We start from the raw sequence: 18,658 nt of genomic DNA on the forward strand, positions 1-18,658 counted from the left end.
GCTTCAGGAAGCAGCTTTTCACCGAGTTCATTTTCAACCTCTAAGGCAGAAGAAGCTTCCAAAATGCTACTAAAATGCACAATAACATTTTAATTTAATTTAATTATGGAGACATAAGAGACACAGGAACTCCTCTTCCAAAACTAAGAAACGGATGATTTATAACTTATTTGCCCCAAGAATGACTTTGGGGGAGGAGAGGGGAGAATGCTGAATATTTTGGATTTTGTTCTCAAGAGCAAAGATATTTGCATGGCTAAAGATGAGAGAGGTAAGAAGGGGAGAGAGAAAACATACTTCAAAGCGGAGCAGTGTTTTCTGGCCTGTTGGTTGGTTATAAACAGAACCTAGAGGAGGCCGACAGGATGGAAACCTTCCCTTCCAGCAGGGCGGTGAGGAACCGCCCGCCAGGGAGCTGAGTTCCAAGACAAATAATAGCTGCAGTCATGCAGACGTTGTTTTCCTTCAACTAAGGCCTTTTTCCAAAGAAGCTCTAAACAGTATGAACCTGCCAGGGTTCAGTCCAGATGACTCAGGCCTCACGGTCATGTCAACAAGTTGTCACCTGGAGCAGCCTGGCGCCTGCTAATGGCTGTGGTCTCTCTCCCTTGCCTTCTCCTCCCTCCCCCTACACCCCACCCCAACATTTACCGTTTTAGTGTTAACAGCCCCATGTGACTCCACAAGTTGAAAATAGAATTCCCTCTCCCACTCCTGTCCCCCATCGACCCCCAAAACCCCAGTAGTACAATAAAAAACAAAAGTTAGTAAAAGGGGAAAAGGGAAAATCACATATTTCAAGTAAATTCAGACCCCTCTGCCCTCACCAACGTTCTAAGAATTGGGTATAAAATTTGCCCTGAGATTCCTAGCAGCCAAAGCAAAAGAGGAAACTCAAAGGAAAATGGATCTCTCCTCGTCATACAAAATGAAGCCCAGCCCTCATTAGGAGAGGCCAAACTTTTCCTGGCTGTAAGCCCCGAGGGGAAGGGGAGTGTTTGGGGTTTTGTTTTTGTTTTTAGAGATCCTTATAAGGGTTACACAATACAACATAATCAACAGTGCCCTCAGTAGCAGGTTCTGGGGGCTTTTTAAATTATTCCTTCTGTCGGCCTCCTTTGTGCATCTATTTTGGGCAACCTGAATTTCCTCTCTCCATTTTCCCACCCCCGGTTTCCCTCCCCCATCTGTCAGTCTTGATCGCCATCACCAGCGTGGGGAGACCCATATCAGTGGGAAAGGAGGGGCTGGGACCCAATGGAGCTGAGGCAGAGCCATGAAGAGGCAGAGGCGGGGAGTGGCAGCAGTGCTGGGTGACTGGTGTCAACAGGCACAGAGAACAGCGGTAAGACGCCAAAACAAATCTGGACATTCTTGATTCCTCCCCTCGAACAGTCGAGGTCTTATCTTAGCAGCATCCCTCCAGCCACTTCTCCTGCCTCCCCCTGCCGCCTGGGCCCCACCATGCTGGGGGGTCACGTCCAGCTCACTCGGAACACGGTCTACACGCCCCTGCCTGGAAGGCGCTTCCCCGGCCCTTTTCAGGGGTGGCTCTCATGCCCCCGCTGTGGTTTCTGCTCAACTGTCATCGCAGACAGGCCTTTCCTAACTGCTCTTCCTTAGCACCAGGTCGCCACAGCCCCCCGGCATCCCTGCCATTCTGATGCCACTTCCCCTGCTTCGTCTCTCTTCACAGCACTTATCACCACCGGCAAACATACTGTTGACTTGTTGATTGTCTGCCTCTCTTACTGAAATGTAAACTCCATGAGGGCAAGGACTTTGTTTTGCCCACTGATCTATCCCTCATGCCTACACGAGCGCCATGCATAGAGCAGGTATGTGGTAAGTCCTTGTTGGATGGATGGATAGGCAATGGAAAGAAATCTATAAGCACGTAAAGATATTCAGCTCTGTGTACAAGTAGGAAGGCTCTCGAGGAGAGTGATGTGCTCAAAGTACAGTGGGTCATTTTAGAGAGTCCCTCACGGAGAAACACATGCTCCTGCAAACCCGAGGGCCAGATGTATCTAAGTTGAGAGCGTTCCCACGTGACCTGGCCCATTGATAATGAGCATATTTGAACAGTGAGAGAAAGAAGAAAAGCTCTTCAAAATGTGGAAGTCTCACCTTGAATAGGTAGAAATAAACTTGTTTGGTATCTGCATCTTCTTCCTTGTGGACACAGGTAAAGAGATATTCCACATCCAACACGATTCCCAGGAGTCTGTTCATTTCTTCCTCTGACACATTCTCCAGGTGGGAAACGTGAGCGGCTTAAGATAAAGATCAAAGGAACACAGGTGAGAAGTAGATGGAAACCACCAACAGTCTCCATGTTAAAATGGAACATTCGGGAATTCTCTGGCGGTCCAGTGGTTAGGACTCCGTGCTTTCACTGCAGAGGGCCCGAGTTTGATCCCTGGCTGGGGAACTAAGATCCCACAAGCTGAGTGGTGTACCCAAAAATAAAAATAAAATAAAAATTGGACTTCCCGGGTGGCAAAGTAGTTAAGAATCTTCCTGCCAATGCAGGGGACATGGGTTCGAGCCCTGGTCCGGGAAGATCCCACATGCCATGGAGCAACTAAGCCCGTGTGCCACAACTACTGAGCCTGCACTCTAGAGGCTGCGAGCCACAACTACTGAGCCTGCGTGCCACAACTACTGAAGCCTGCGCGCCTAGAGCCTGTGCTCCACAACAAGAGAAGCCACCGCGATGAGAAGCCCGCGCACCACAACGAAGAGTAGCCCCTGCTGGCCGCAACTAGAGAGAAAGCCCGCGCGCAGCAACGAAGAGCCAACACAGCCAAAAATAAATAAATTTTAATAATAATAAAATAAAATAGAACATCCTCTCCCAGGAACCTTCTGGAATGTCAACCCATCAGACTGCACTGTCAATAGAGGAACTTTCTGAACCCCTATAAGACTGATATCTTCACACAAAATCGACTTATAATTGTAAGAGACCACCACCTTGTCAAGCACGAGCCTCCCCCTCCAACACTGAAAATGACCAGCGGCTAATGTACGGTTTTAAGATCTGGAACTTGTTGGCATCAAGTCTGGGTACGACGGTGTTAAATTCTTATATGTTTCCATATAAGCCGATTTTCATCGTGCCAAGAGGGTCCTGTGGTCCTACAGGCTGGATCCAGGATTTGAGGACTGCGGGTTCAGAAGGACCCCAAAACCAGGCTCCCTAAAGGTTTAGCTCTAAGTCCTGTGAACAGTTCTGTGAACAGTTCTGTTGGCCAAGAATATCACATATCAGGAATGACCAAAAAAGAGTATCAGTAAAAACTGAAGGAAGGCCCTTTTCCTCAGCCCTCCTGAGATGCAGTGAAACCTCACTATCTCTGCAGCAGAGCCCCAAGGCCTGTCTGAGTTTGAGATTCAACGCCCTGCACAGTCACGCTCCAAACCCACCTCTCCTACCTTTATTCTGTTGTCTCACTATCATTAAGTGGCATATCCATCACCCTCCTCCCCTCCCACACCCCGTCCTCTCTTCTTCCCAAATCCAGCCCATTTTTCAAGATGAACATGTTTTATCCTCAAAATAATCCTATGAAGGAGGGATGAGTAGCCCCATTTTACGGTGGAGGGAACTGAGGCCCACAGAGACTGAATGCTGTTTCCTCCAATGTCAATTGGCCAACAAGGCAGAGCTGGGGTCTGGAAGCAAAGGATGTTTGACCCAAATTCTGAAGCACCCACGCACATAGTTTTTGGATGACTAGGTGATTCACTTCAAGCCCCTTTCCTTTGGAAGGGACTCTCTCTAGGTAAGCCATCCAGTACCCAACCAGGAGCCCAGGAGCACCTTGGGCGGGACCGTGGCTCTCGGGTCTGTGTCCCCAGAACTAATCACTGTGCTCACCGTGCTAACAGGCACTGCCCTTCGAGAGCGATCCATTTCAGGTATGTTGACCGAAAATGCTTAGACCTAGAAGCGCTTGAGATGACTTCTGAGGAAAGATTAAACTATGGAGAAGGGTAGGCTTTTCCTTGCCTTTTTAAAGGGAGTTGGAACTAAAGATTCTCGAGGAACAATCCAGGTGTCAAGCATGGGTCAGGCTACTCCAGAGATCAAACCATGAAGCCCAGGCCGAAGTCTGGGATAGAGAACGCAGCTGGTACCCCACCCAGATCCCCTTCCCTTACCACCTCAGAGCACATCTCCTGGCCTCCAACTGCCAGCAGCTCTATTCCCTCCTGTCACCATAATCTGCTCTGCCACCTACACGCCCCTCAAGAGCAGCCTTCAAGTTGGCGTATAAAGACCCCAGTTGCCCCGCCCCTCGGGGGGAAGAGCTCTGAGCTAAGTGTTCCAGACCAGCTCTCACATCTTCCCCACAGAATTACCCACCTGTGGCCCACAGCGGGAACTGGCTTAATAATGCACCCATATCGGCCACCTTCTCCTCCTGGTCTCACTTTCCCACTCCCCTACCTCCATCCCAGATAAACTAGGACTTGCACTCACATCCTCGTCTTTGATTCTGCATCTGTGGGACCTCCAACGAAGATATCCGATCAAAAGCATTTTCAGAGAGGTAAGAGGATTACATACCAAGAGGGTGGGCCTTCCACGCGTCCATGAGGAAGCCAGATTAAAGGGGTTCAAGTTAGAGGGGCAGAGGCCACCCACCTTTCATTCCTTTCTAATGCAGAAACGCAATGGAAAGGCAGAGGGAAGGTCCCAAGTCACAGGCCATTGGTGATGCGCGTAGGTGTGTAGACACCTACATGTGCACGGGTGTGCACCTCTAGACAGCGTTTCTAACAGGGAAGAGGGGAGGAAGGAAATGTGGTGAGGTCTGCCTTAGGTACCATAGATACATCCACAGATACATCTCAACTTGACAACGCCGACACTATATTACTACGTTATGTACACACGAACGTCAGTATTCAAATCTATTACTTTCTACTTGGCTCTACAATACGTGGCTTCATCACTTTCTAATAGATGCCCTTTTAGGTAGAACATGGGCTGGGTCATCTTGTTTTCTCAGGAATGCAAAATTGTCTTTGAGGTTAGTCCGAAGCCTTTGGGAGACAGGCCTTATTCTGACAAGTAGGTCAAAATTTTTATGTCACTTATTTACAGAAACAATTTTATTTAAGACTGTTTTGGTCTTGTAATGTTTTCATCTCTTTCCAGTGATAAGTTATGAAAGCAATCAGTCTCCAATATAATATAAATGCCTTCAGATTCTCCAAAATATGAAACAGTCTAATTAAGGTGCTAACATATAGTGGCTTTAACTCGTAGAAGTATACGCCATGATTCACTTTTGAAACCAGTGGTTCACTTTCTTTAAGCCACAAACGCTTTGCCCAGATAAATCCTTAATCAGAATTTAGAAAGAGCTGCTCTTTCTAAACAGAGGTTGAAACAGAGGTTGGAAGCTCCAATTTTCAAAATGGGGTGGGAATTGGATGGGGCCCAGCATCCCCTCCCCTTGTTGGGGCTCTAAGCTGCATGGTTTGAAAACCACGATATTCTGAAGAGACTAGATGAAACTTAAAATGCTTAAGACATGAGACCTGAGGAGGTCCATTTCCTTCTGATTCTGTGCATAAGGAAATCCATAATCTCTCCTCCAAGCTCTGTGTGTGACCCCAAGTACAGAGGACTAGAGCTGGAGATATGGGGAAATGGAAAGGAAGCTGCAGGTTCCCAGAGGGAGGAAGGGCGAGGCTGTGCTGGACAAACGGGGGTGTTCCTCACAGCCGAGAGGGTAGGAATCTTCCTCCAAGAATAAAGGAAGGGTGGGTCGGGGGGTGAAGGGAGCTATACTGAGGCAGAAGGATGACAGTGCACGAAAAGGGTTAAGCTTCCTAGAATGAATGATGGAGTGGGGTGGGGGGAAGATTAGATGAAAACAGAGGGAGTGGACCATCTACTTGAGAAGGAAAAAAGCAGCTCTGGACAAGTTGCCATGAAAGAGAAGCTTCCGTAGAGTGAGAAAGCCGGCACGGGCAGATACAACCATGCTGCATCAGTGTGTAGTCGTCTGCACCTGCCCGTTCTCAGACTCTCCAAGCATGGGCCCCTTTCACCAACACTCCTTTTCAGTCTCTGAGCATCTAGCACTCAGCTTTTCCCTCTCATCAAATCCACATCACCAGCTAACGTCTCCTCCCATCCGAATCATCCATCCCCACACCCTACCTCACCACCTCGCCATCCCAACAACCAGTGCACCACCATCCTGGCAAACTTGACTCCAGGATTAAAATCCTCAAGGCCATCCTCAAAACAGCAACTCCCTCTTGCCAAGGAACTTGGCACTCACTCCCTCACTGTCCTTCATCCCCCAACCAGTGCCACCACCGGATGGACGCAGCTAAGCTTTCCCACCCCTACCTTTGTGATCACTGGGATCTCAAGCCCACGGCACAAAACAACCCCCAGACTGCTCTGCTGCCATGGGAGTCTCCCTAAAGCCCCACTGTCCTCATCAACCCCATCTCCACCAAATCCAGAGACGTCTCCTGACTCTTGGGGGCTGCTGAGCAGAATTAGATAGACCCCACAGTCAACACCACGTCATGCCAACACCCAGATACACTTCACTCTAACTGTAAAGCGAAACTACTTACTGAACTCGTATTTAACTAAAAAGAGCCACTTATTATTGAAAAAAAAAAAAAACCTCTTAATGTTTTCCAAAGAAACCTTTTTGATGCAAATAAGCTCCCTTTGATGAACCAAAAGCATATTTTCTTGAAGAGATATGCCTCTATTATTTACAAGCCTGGAGGCATATATTAAAAAAATAAAAATCGGGCCTCCCTGGTGGCTCAGTGGTTGAGAGTCCGCCTGCCGATGCAGGGGACGCGGGTTCGAGCCCCGGTCCGGGAAGATCCCACATGCCGCGCAGCGGCTGGGCCCGTGAGCCATGGCCGCTGAGCCTGCGCGTCCGGAGCCTGTGCTCCACAACGGGAGAGGCCGCAACAGTGAGAGGCCCGCGTACCGCAAAAAATAATAATAATAAAAATCTGCAGACTACAATGTACACATCTACAGTGGTTAATCGGCCACAGAACTCATAACACTGAGTCAATGCCATTTAAAGCTTTGATACATGTTCCCTCATGCATCTTCCCAATAAAGTCTGCATCCATGTACATCCTATCAGCAGTGTGGTAGAATACCCCTTTCCCCGCGCTTGCCAACAGTGAAGAATCATGCTCAGTCATTTCATCGGTCTTTTGAAAATTAATCAGGGTCCCCCACTGTTTTGATTTGCATTCGCTGGAACGCCCTTGGAGTTGTTTGTTTTTCATGTTACTGGCCATTTGTATTTGTTCTTTTGTGCACTACCTATTCACGCCCTCTGCCTGCTTTTTTAGGATGTGGGTCTTTTTCTAATAGCTTGAAAGAGCTTTCTGTCTATCCTCCTGGATTTCACTGGGGGTTTTGTTTGTTAGGTTGTGGTTTGGTTATATAGGAATTTTACATTTTTCAGAAAGTCAAATGTATGTCTGGCGTTTCTTTAAGGTCTTGCTTGCAAAGGTCTTTCCCATAGAACCAAAAGATGACAAAAATGTATTTTCTCCTAGCTCTTCAACAGGTTTGTTCTCAACATTTAAAACATTCCTCCACTGAAACATCAATATCATAAAAGACCAAAAAGAAGAAAAAAAAAAGGCAGAGGAACCGTTCCATGTCGGAGAAGACTAAAGAGGCTGGCTGTGATGTGATTTATATAAAGAAACATATATTTGGTCTTTGTCTCCTTTCCTAGCACAGTTTCCTAGTAAACTTTCCAAATCTCTTGGAATTTCATAAGTAAAGGTGAAAGGAGTGTCTGTTGTTATTCCTAAGGTGTCCCTTTCGACCACACCTGAGCTTCTGTGAATGGGCTTTTGGAAAGCCCCTACTGATGGGGATTGGTTGCCAGGGGAACCAAACCCGTGATGAGAAGGTTGGAACTCAGCCAGCCCCCTCCACCTCCCCAGGAGAGAAGGGGGTCTGGAGGCTGAGCTAATCACTAATCAATCACTCTGCCTATGTAAACAAGACCTCCGTTAAAACCCCTAACTGAAGGGCATGTGAAGGTTCCAGTAGCTGAAGCCTGGAGGTGCTGGGAGGGCAGCTCGCTTGGACATGGCAGAGGAGCTTTGGGCTCCTTCCACCCCAGCCTGCTCTGTGCATCTCTTCCATCTGGCTGTTCCTGACTTGCATCCTTTTTATAGAAAGCCAGAAATCTAGTAAGTCAACTGTTTTCCTGAGAACTCTGAGCCGCTCTAGAAAATTATCCAACTCGAGGAGGGGGCCGTAGGAACCTCTGATACACAGCCCATCAGTCAGAAGCACGGGTTAGGACCTGAGCTTGGAATCGGCATCTGAGCCCTTACCCTGTGGGGTCTGTGCTAACTACAGGCAGATCGTAGCAGAATCCAGTTAAGTCGCAGGACACCCAGTCAGTGTCTGCTGGAGAGCTGGAGAACCGCTCGGTGTGGAAAAACCTGCACATCTGGTGTCAGAAGCCTTCCGCAAGTGCTGGGTGTGAGAAGACTCACTGTTTTCCGTTCACATGACAACTAAATACATATGTAATTCTAGACTGGGTGCTTAATGGAGAGGAAAATACGCTCGCAAAGACATTTTGGGGTCAACTATAAAACTGGAATACAAGCAGTAGATTAAGTATTACATTAATGTTAATATTTACTGAAGTTGGTAACTAAACGGAGGTTATGTAAAAGAGTATCTGGGAATTCCCTGGCGGTCCTGTGGTTGGGACTCGGCGCTCTCACTGCCGTGGTCCAGGTTTGATCCCCGGCCGGGGAACTAAGATCTTGCATGCAGTGCGGTGTGGCCAAAAAAACTAAAACTTAAAAAAAAAAAAAAAAAAGAATATCCTTAAATTTAGAAAATACATACTTATGTATTTAAGAGAAAAAAACCAGGATGTAAATGCAACTTATTCTCATATGGTCCAGGAAGAAAGTATAATACATACAAATACACACACACACACAGACTCGTATATATCAGTCTGTGTGTGTATCTGTGTGCGTGTGCACACGCAGGCACACGCAAACATACATATGAGAGCAAATGACAAAGCAAATAGGGCAAAATGTTACCAATAGGTAAATCTGGGCAAAAGATACGTGGGATGCTCCTTGTCACTGTTCTCATCATGACTTTTCTGTAAGTTTGAAATTATTTTCAAATAAATAGTTTTCTTAAAAAATCATCCTTCCATCTAGAATTTGAGAATCAGATGTAAAAGGACCCTACTTTCATTTCAAATTGTCTTCCAAGAGCCTGGTACAAAGCATCCACATAAGTACCCAAGAATGGCCAACCCTTGACCTGTGGGAAAAGCTCCCTTCTGCTGAGCGCTGTTGCCCACAGTGTCCAGGGCATGGGGGCGCAGGGGGATGCGGGGGACGCGGTGCATCAAGGACTGGGCGGCCACCACCTTGCATCTCCCAGCAGGGTGGACCCTACCACCCCGCAGGGCTGAGTCAGACTTGCAAACACCCAGGGTGCCACAGCGACCCGCCAAAACCTGCTGCCAGGAACCAGAGTGCAGCTGTGGCCTCGCTGGGGACAGGAAGCGCACTGTCACCGCAGGCTGTGACCTTCACGCACTCAGCTCTGGCCCCGCACACCTGTCCCGCACTTCTCCTGCGGACAGCCTGCCAGTCCTCACGCACCCTGCGGCGGGAACAGGCGGCCGCTGGGCAGGCTGCTGCTGCCACAGCTCCGCTCCTCTGGACCAGAAAGAAAGCAAAGGGCACAGCATCTGCAGGATCCGTGAGCTGTTCAAACATAGTTTTTGTTCATGGGAATTTGAGGTCAAGGCTAGAAGAGGTCGAATGACGTCTTTCAGTGAAAGCTTCTGAATTGACTATGTGCAAAAGGCTTATAATTTAATGGTAGTTTCCTAAAATGGAAAAGAATCTGAAAAAGAATAGATAGATAAACTGAATCACTTTGCTGTACACCTGAAACTAACTCGACATTGTAAATCATCTATACTTCAATAAAAAATAAATTTTTTAAAAGGAATTTTTTTTAAATTAAATAAATAAAAGTGGGGCTTCCCTGGTGGCGCAGTGGTTGAGAGTCCGCCTGCCGATGCAGGGGACACGGGTTCGTGCCCCGGTCCGGGAAGATCCCACATGCCGCGGAGCGGCTGGGTCCGTGAGCCATGGCCGCTGAGCCTGCGCGTCCGGAGCCTGTGCTCCGCAACGGGAGAGGCCACAACAGTGAGAGGCCCGCGTACCGCAAAAAAAAAAAAGAGTAAGAACCTTAAGAGAGTTCAGTCCAACAGAAATATGATGTGAGCCACATATAAACTTTTAAATACTCTAGTAACCACTTTATTTTTTCTTATAATAGATGGTCAAGAAACACTTATTTTATTTTTTTTAATTTCTTTTGGCCACTCCACACCGCTTATGGGATCTTTTTTCCCCGACTAGGGATTGAACCTGGACCCCCAGGAGTGGATGCACGGAGTCCTAACCACTGGACCACGAGGGAAGTCCCTAGTAACCACTTTAAAAAAGGTAAAAAGAGGGCTTTCCTTGGTGGCACAGTGGTTGAGAGTCCGCCTGCCGATGCAGGGGACACGGGTTCATGTCCCGATCCGGGAAGATCCCACATGCCGCGGAGCGGCTGGGTCCATGAGCCATGGCCGCTGAGCCTGCGCGTCCGGAGCCTGTGCTCTGCAACGGGAGAGGCCACAACAGTGAGAGGCCCACGTACCGCAAAAAAAAAAAAAAAAAAAAAAAAAAAGGTAAAAAGAAATAGGTGAAATTCGTTTTAATATATTTTATCTAACCTAATATATACTAAATTATTTCAACATGTACTCAATATTAAAAATATTTTACATTCTTTTCTCATACTAAGTCTTCAAAATTGGTGTGCATTTTCCAAGGGCAGCACATTTTAACTCGAGCAGCCACAGGTGGCTACGATGTTGCACAGGACAGGTACCCATCATAAACCATGAAACCTCCTCTGCAAATAAATGCAACCAGTCGTCTCTTTAGTATTACTAAATGTAATGGATATCTACTAATGAAACAATCCAGTTATACCCAAGGAACTAAATGTATTAGGAACTAGAGAAAAAGTCAGTCCTTCATCTCAGTCCAGTCCAGAAAATCAATAAGGGTAGAGAGAACTATAGTTATACAAGCAGGAACACTGCCGTGCAGCTCCAGGAAGTCCTTTATTGTCTGTACCAAGGGCTGGGGGAATCAGGCCTTGGAGGTGAGTAGGGTTCCCCCAGCAGAGAAAGAAGGAGCGGCATGGCAGGTGCTGTGCACCTCCACATCCAAGGCAGAGGTGGGAGAAAGTGTGCAGACCCTTCAGAGAAGGTGGAGCGGCCCGGGGACCAAAATGCAACCCAGGAGGAGGAAAGGCCTGACCCACCTCGCACGCTCAGCTGAAGTGGGCCTTCATCCTGAGAATGAGAGGCCGCCCAGTGGGCTGAAGCAGGAGAATGTGACCACATTAGGTCGCTAGTGCTTTCTTGGGAAGCCAGGTGGAGATGGGGCCTCCAGGCTGCAGATGCGACCACAGAAGGCAGAGAAGCAGCCTGAATCCAGGCAGAGCTGGCGGGAGGTGCACTCAGACAACATCCACAGGACTTCATGGCCGGAGGAGCACAGGGAAAAGTAATAACCTACGTCAGGTGAGCACGAAAAATGCTACCAGGTTTATCCCCTAATTGCGGCTGTACCAGACTCACAGGTCCTGACAACTCTGAAGCCCGTGTAGAAAACCAGAGGACCCCCAGCCAAGAGGAATACGCAGACCTGACCCAGGCGGCTGTGTCCATGTGCTGGCCGGGCCCCATACTTCTTTCACTTGGCGTCTGCCCGGGACATGTGTAAATGGGGACGACTAAGTGGTGAAGGGGTTTGCAAATGCGGCAAAGCCAGAGAAGAGCTGTTGGATCAATAGTCCATGAGAAAAATACTGGTAAGACACTTCGTACTGTTCAAGAAATAAGCTCTGGTGTAACTGTTAATGCTGGTCTTTACTTTCCTTGGAAAGTTTCTACCGTAAATAAGCAGGTAAGCAGAGGTAACCATAGGAATATATACCAATTTCCACTTCTGTGATGTTTAAATATATGTGTGTGTATCAGAAAAAAACTGATGACATTAAAAAACAGTCAGAAACCGGGACTTCCCTGGTGGCACAGTGGTTAAGAATCTGCCTGCCAATGCAAGGGACACCGGTTTGATCTCTGGTCCGGGAAGATCCCACATGCCGCGGAGCAGCTAAGCCCATGCGCCACAACTACTGAGCCTGGGCTCTAGAGCCCGCGAGCCACAACTACTGAGCCCACGTGCTGCAACTACTGAAACCCGTGCACCTAGAGCCCGTGCTCTGCAACAAGAGAAGCCACTGCAAAGCGAAGCCTGCATACCACGACGAAGAGTAGCCACTGCTCGCCGCAACTAGAGAAAGCCCGCGCACAGCAACGAAGACCCAATGCAGCCAAAAATATTAAAAAAATTAAATTAAAAAAAAAGGGGAAAAAAATCAGAAACCTTCCTAAAACTGCAAAAAATGATCAATCGTCAAATTTAATAATCAGTATGTTCAGGCACAGTTCAGAACAATGGACTCCAAAATGACAACAAAAATTCCAATTGTGTTTTGATCACAATGGTGTTTCCTACTGTCCTGGTCATAAAAGGAGGTTGCCATTTAAACAAGCAGTCCCAAAATTAGAAATTTTGATTAATACTAAAGTAAGGAGACGTGTTTGGGCCAACTGAAGTACTTTGTTAGTATCCTTCGCCAAGTTTTTATAAGCTGAATGTACTTGTACCAATCCCAAATATCAAATAATTTCAGAGAATGGAGTAGAATGTTCTAGGCCAGCACTATCCAATAGATATATAATGCAAGCCACACATGTAATTTTAAGTTTTCCAGTAGCAACACTGAAAAAAGAAACAGGTGAAATTAATTTGAATAATACATTTTATTAACCCAAAATATTATCATTTCAACATGTAATCAAAATTAATGAGATATCTCACTTCTTTTTCATACTAAGCTTTCAAAATCTGGCCTGTGTTTCACACCCACAGCTCATCTCAATCTAGAGCAGCTACAATTCAAGGGCTCATTAGCCAAATGTAGCAAGTGGCTATAGTATTAGACAGCGTAGGTCTAGACTAACAATTGCATTCTGTGGATGAAGATACTGAACAGCAAGGCGGTTAGGGGACTGGTAAACTGCCAAGCCAGGCGCAGAATTGTTAGTTTCTAACTCCTGCCCGAATGTTCTTTCTATTTAATCAGCGCATCAGCCCTGCAGTAGCCCTGCGTTTGACACCCAGGAGACACAGAAGAGTATCAAATTAAGGCAGGCCAAGGACGCCTGGGATGCAAGTCGCTGTCAGGAGACCGTGTGAAACCAGAGCTCACTGTCAAAAGACCGTGTATGGCTGAGCCAAAGGACACCCAACAGCAAATCAACAGAACAGACACCATCTCAATCGATACGCCTGAGTGTTTTGTTTTGACAAGTCCAAGAACACTACATATATTGTAGGATCTAAACTCATCATACTCAGAATAGTCACTGTGAAAATAGCACAGTGCACACAAATCGAAATGTTTTTGAGAATTCAAGCTTGCATGACACTGGACAGAATTCCCTAGACCCCGACCTCTACTTTGTTGGTAATATTTAAGAAGTCATGTGCAGGAATAAGAAAAGATGTCTGGCAAAAAAAAAAAAAAAAAAAAAAAAAAAAAAATGTGGGGAGGGAAATTGTCAAATGTTAATCATTGTTAAAGCTGGCTGATGGATACAAGACTGTTTATTAAATGATTCTTCCTACCTTGATGCATAGGTGGAAGTTTCCACAATAAAAAGTTTTTAAAGGGAATTCCCTGGCGGTCCAGTGGTTAGGACTCCAGGCTCCCACTGCTGGGGGCCCGGGTTGAATCTCTGGTCAGGGAACTAAGATCCCACAAGCCTTGCGGCCCGGCCAAAAAAAAAAAAAAAAAAGGGTCTTTAAGAAAAGGGGTTGGGGAGGAGGCATAATCCTCCTTCTAGAAGAGGAAAATTTTTTCTCGAGCTCCGGCACTAAGACCAGTAAATAATCTATGGCATTCGGGCAATAATTCCAAGAGCACTTGAAAATATGCAGACATCCCAATTCTAAGAAAGCAAACTGAATAGAGAAGAGAAAGGAACCGACAGGGGGAAGATATTTTTAAAACGCCTACGACCCCAATACCCTGAGAAAATCACTGTCAGCAGTGCAACACATGTCCTTCCAGATCTCCTGTTCGTATGTATTAAAATATTATCTAAAGAAATGAGATTATCCTCATGGTGCTGTTCTCAAGTCAGCAGCCCTGCATTTGGGACTGACCACCTTCTGGGTAGTTCTCACGGGGTGAAACTCAGGGCTGGGTGAGTGACAGATACCACACTAATCAGCTCCTCCTCTGAGGATTTAAATCTTGAACCAATACTCCCAGGGACAGAGGTTAATGGACCTGAATCATACAGGGTCCTGGACAGAAGGCCCATGAATTCCTGCAGCTGGGATCCCAGGACCTGACTGATACCGGGTTTCCCTCTGTTTCCGGCTTGTGGAAGCGACCAGTACTCTTCTTATGAATACGGTTTTCTCATTCAAACTGGACAGAGTTCCCATGTGTTGTTTGAAGTAAAGAACCCTAATAAGAGTAATAAGAACACATTAGTCTTCCAGGTATTGTGCTAAAATTCTGATAGGCATTCATTCACTTAATCCTCACGACGCTCCCATGAGGTAAATACTATTATTAACTCCATTTCAGAACTGAAAAACTGGAGGGCCAGGCTGATTACATAATATGCCGCAACTCACAGCTACTGGCTGTTGAGCAAGGATTTGAACTTGCGCTGGTGGATCTTGTCATTTAGTCCTCCGATTAAGCTGCTTTCTGACCTGCTTTTTTCATTAATAATACATTAAGAATATCTTTCCATGCTGGAAAACACATCTTTTGTTAAGAGCCATATTGAATTTCATAATATATATTTTCATAATTCAACCAAGGATCTCCTCCATTGGAATATTTAGATTGTTTCTAGTTTTTTTAATAGCATGAATATGGCTATAATAGCTGTCCTTTTAATCTGAAGGCACATCTTAATTTATATTTAGGTTAACTTTCTGGCATGGATTTGTCAGGTCAAAGGATATGTACCCTTTTTTTCCATTCTCGATCATGTACTGTCAAATAAGGGGACTTGTTTTCAAAGCTTGTGAAGAAATATAAAAGGGAACAAAGTTGGCTTTTCTTTGAGAAAGGCTGTTTCTGCCTTTGGGCATTCCTGTGTGTTGACCTGCTCAGAAAGGAGACAATCTGTGCAGCTAACAAAGAAAAAGGACTCTGTTTTGAAATGTTAATTGGTGTAGGATAATAGGATTTCCCAATCAATACCAAATACAGTTCAAGTCCAGTGTTTAGGGAGTTCTCTACTGCATCATATTTCCTGAGGCAATTCTAAAAGGCATCACTCAGGGATCGATAGTGGAAAAGGTGAGTTAAAAGCAAAGATATTCCTCTGGGCTTCCCAGGTGGCGCAGTGGTTGAGAGTCCGCCTGCCGATGCAGGGGACACGGGTTCGTGCCCCTGTCCGGGAAGATTCCACAGACTAGACCTAACTCCAGGCTAATGAAGGCTGATGCTCCACCATCTGATATCAGCAGGAAGCTTTAGAGAAAGATGATGGCTAAAAGGAGCCACTCATACCATATGACCCTGCAATCCCACTCCTGGGCATATATCTGGAGAAAAACATGATCCAAAAGGATGCACGCACCCCAGTGTTCACAGCAGCACTATTCACAATAGCCAAGACATGAAAACAACCTGAATGCCCATTCACAGATGAATAGATAAAGAAGATGTGGCACATGTATACAATGGAATATTACTCAGCCATAAAAAAAGAATGAAATAATGCCATTTGTAGCAACATGGATGGACCTAGACATTGTCGTACTGAGTGAAGTAAATCAGACAAAGACAAATATCATATGATATCGCTTACAGGCAGAATCTTAAAAAAATGATACAAATGAACTTATTTACAAAACCGAAACAGACTCACAGAGGTAGAGAATGAACTTATGGTTACCAGGGGGGAAGGGTGTGGGAGAGGGATAGTTAGGGAGTTTGGGATTGACGTGTACCCACGTTATATTTAAAATGGATAACCAACAAGGATCTACTGTAGAGCACAGGGAACTCTGCTCAATATTATGTAGCAACCTAAATGGGAAAAGAATTTGAAAAAGAATAGATACATGTATAACTGACTCACTTTGCTGTACACCTGAAACATGACATTGTTAATCAACTATACTCCAATATAAAATAAAAAGTCTAAATAGAGACTTCCCTGGTGGTCCAGCAGTTGAGAATCCACCTTCTAATGCAGGGGACACAGGTTCAATTGCTGGTCGGGGAATTAAGATCCCACACACCACAGGGCAACTAAGACAGAGAACTGCAACTACAGAGCCGAGGCACTCCGGAGCCCATGCGCCACACCTAGAGAGAAGCCCTCGTGCCACAATGAAAGATCCTGCATGCCGCAACTAAGACCCGACACAGCCAAAAATAAATAAATAAAGTTTAAATTTAAAAATAAATAAACAAATGGAGCCACCCCCTTATAAAGGGTCAGAATGGAAAAGGCCAAAGTACATTAGTGAGAATGTCTGGCGCTGCGTCCTTGCAACACTGGACAGTAAACTGGACACAGAGACGTTCTTTGGGAGACCAGATAGCTGAAGGCAGAAAAGTAAATAAAATAAGTACGGGAGTCCCAGATCCCCTGGGAACTGGAATTTTAATATGTCGGGAAAACGAATTTCTCAGTAACCTTACCCACTCAAACAAAATACAATTTAAAAAGAAAATCTGTATCCTAAAAGTAGGATCAGGACACAGAACATATTAGCACAGGCCTGTTGACTACTTCTGGCAGAGTCTATATGGCCAGGCTGACAATGATTATCTTGCAGGGACAGATAAGAAAGTTGAAAGGGAAAACACAAGTAAATATTTACCAAGCACAACCCCAAGGAAGAAAAGAGCTCGCAGACACAGGAAACTAAAGAATATGAAGATAAACATTCCCAGAAAGTTCAGGGAATCAGAAAATAATAAGAAAAATGAGAATCAGAATCAGGACATATTATGTGTTCATCTAAGTAGCTTGGCTGCCACGTTTCATCTTATTTGGCAATCCCCGTCTCCCTCACTCCCCCGCCAACTCCGTCCCAGTCAACCAGCTCTTAGGGAAAACCCGGGAAGAGACAGATGAGGAATCCATGCAAACACTGCAGGATTTGTCTCCCACGTGAAGCCTCCCCAGCAGATTCATGAAGCTAAAGAGTCTCTCTTGTTGCCTCATAAGGAGGTGAGGTGTGCAAGTCTGGTTAACCCACGAATTCAGTAAGTTAGAACTTGCAGGCAACAACGATATCGTTGGTCTCCTTGAAGATTTAGGAACTTACCGAGGGCATGGCTACAACTCCGGCAGGATTCCGTCAGACTGACAATTATTTGCTGCAGGTCGGCTCTGGGGGGAGTGGGAGAAGGGTTGGGGTTTTTCCAGCCATTACATTTACAAGATTCCTCAGCCTAAAAAAAAATGAATAGAGAAACAACGTTATGTAACAGGCAGCCATGGACTGAATGTATTACACGCGAATAATACACTCTAGTCACGTGACAGCTACCCTCCCCACTCCAGACTTAATAATATTCTCTATATTCACAAGAAACGAATACAGAAAGAAAGCAAAGAAGGTGTGTGACTTGGGCCTTTGGGTTTTTTGTTGTGTTTTTGGTTTGGGTTTCTTTTCTGCTGGCTGGAATCCAAGTACTGCCTCAGAAAAAGGACCGTCCCATACACTTCGGTAACACCGCCCCAAGCGAGCCTCCATGGGGGGGTCAATTCCAAGGGAGTCCATCCATGAAGCTTCCCAAAGGGATGAGCCAGACTCCTGAGGTCCCTGCAACACAGCTGGGGCTCCAGCTGCAACTCTGCCCCGCGGAACTGAAGAAGTCAGCAATCCTGGGGACATGAGGAGGGACACAGCAGTTGAAGCCACACGTGCAGGGTCCTCCAAGTCCTTTGGGGGAGGCCCCAGCTGTAGAAGTGGACAGGGCTCGCCACGTCGTCCGGGATTTTTACCTCTGTGTATTTCCCAGGCCTCCTGTACTAGAATACTATTATTTTAGCAACGCTTGATAGAGATCTTCCTTAACTTCTTCCACTTACTTCACACTTCCCCACCTTCTTAGAGAACAGCGAATATGATTGAGCATTTCAGTGATGACTTGGGTTGTGAAGCAGAGGACAAGGATAGAAAGACATCGATTATTCCCAACTACGCTACCAAGCTACCATGCTGGGTATTCAGGGGTCGTAAGTTGTGGAAGGCAATGTGGAAGGCTTGCACCGAATGACTCAAGCCGCTTAGAATTCTGCCCACTTCTGGTGTATCCGTCACCACTCCAACCCTCTCTTATTTACTGCTTCAAATCTGCTGTGGCTGGGAAACCAAAACATTAATTGTTAGAACAACATGAGACACAGGCAGATTCATTCTGGGC

The 18,658-nt window shown here is 46.1% G+C and overlaps 1 protein-coding gene across 1 annotated transcript in view; it reads right to left on the reverse strand.

The window, feature by feature from the left end:
• Positions 1-18,658, reverse strand: part of KAT2B (lysine acetyltransferase 2B) — a 102,912-nt gene that overhangs the window by 51,439 nt on the left and 32,815 nt on the right. The window contains exons 2-3 of the mRNA XM_060149541.1: positions 17,554-17,680; positions 2,131-2,276 (exon numbers count right to left, since the gene is read on the reverse strand). Of these exons, the coding sequence (XP_060005524.1) occupies positions 2,131-2,276; positions 17,554-17,680 (273 nt within the window). The remainder of the gene's footprint in view (positions 1-2,130; positions 2,277-17,553; positions 17,681-18,658) is intronic.

This window comes from Lagenorhynchus albirostris, chromosome 5, assembly GCF_949774975.1.
Source record: "Lagenorhynchus albirostris chromosome 5, mLagAlb1.1, whole genome shotgun sequence".
Taxonomy (NCBI): Eukaryota; Metazoa; Chordata; class Mammalia; order Artiodactyla; family Delphinidae; genus Lagenorhynchus; species Lagenorhynchus albirostris.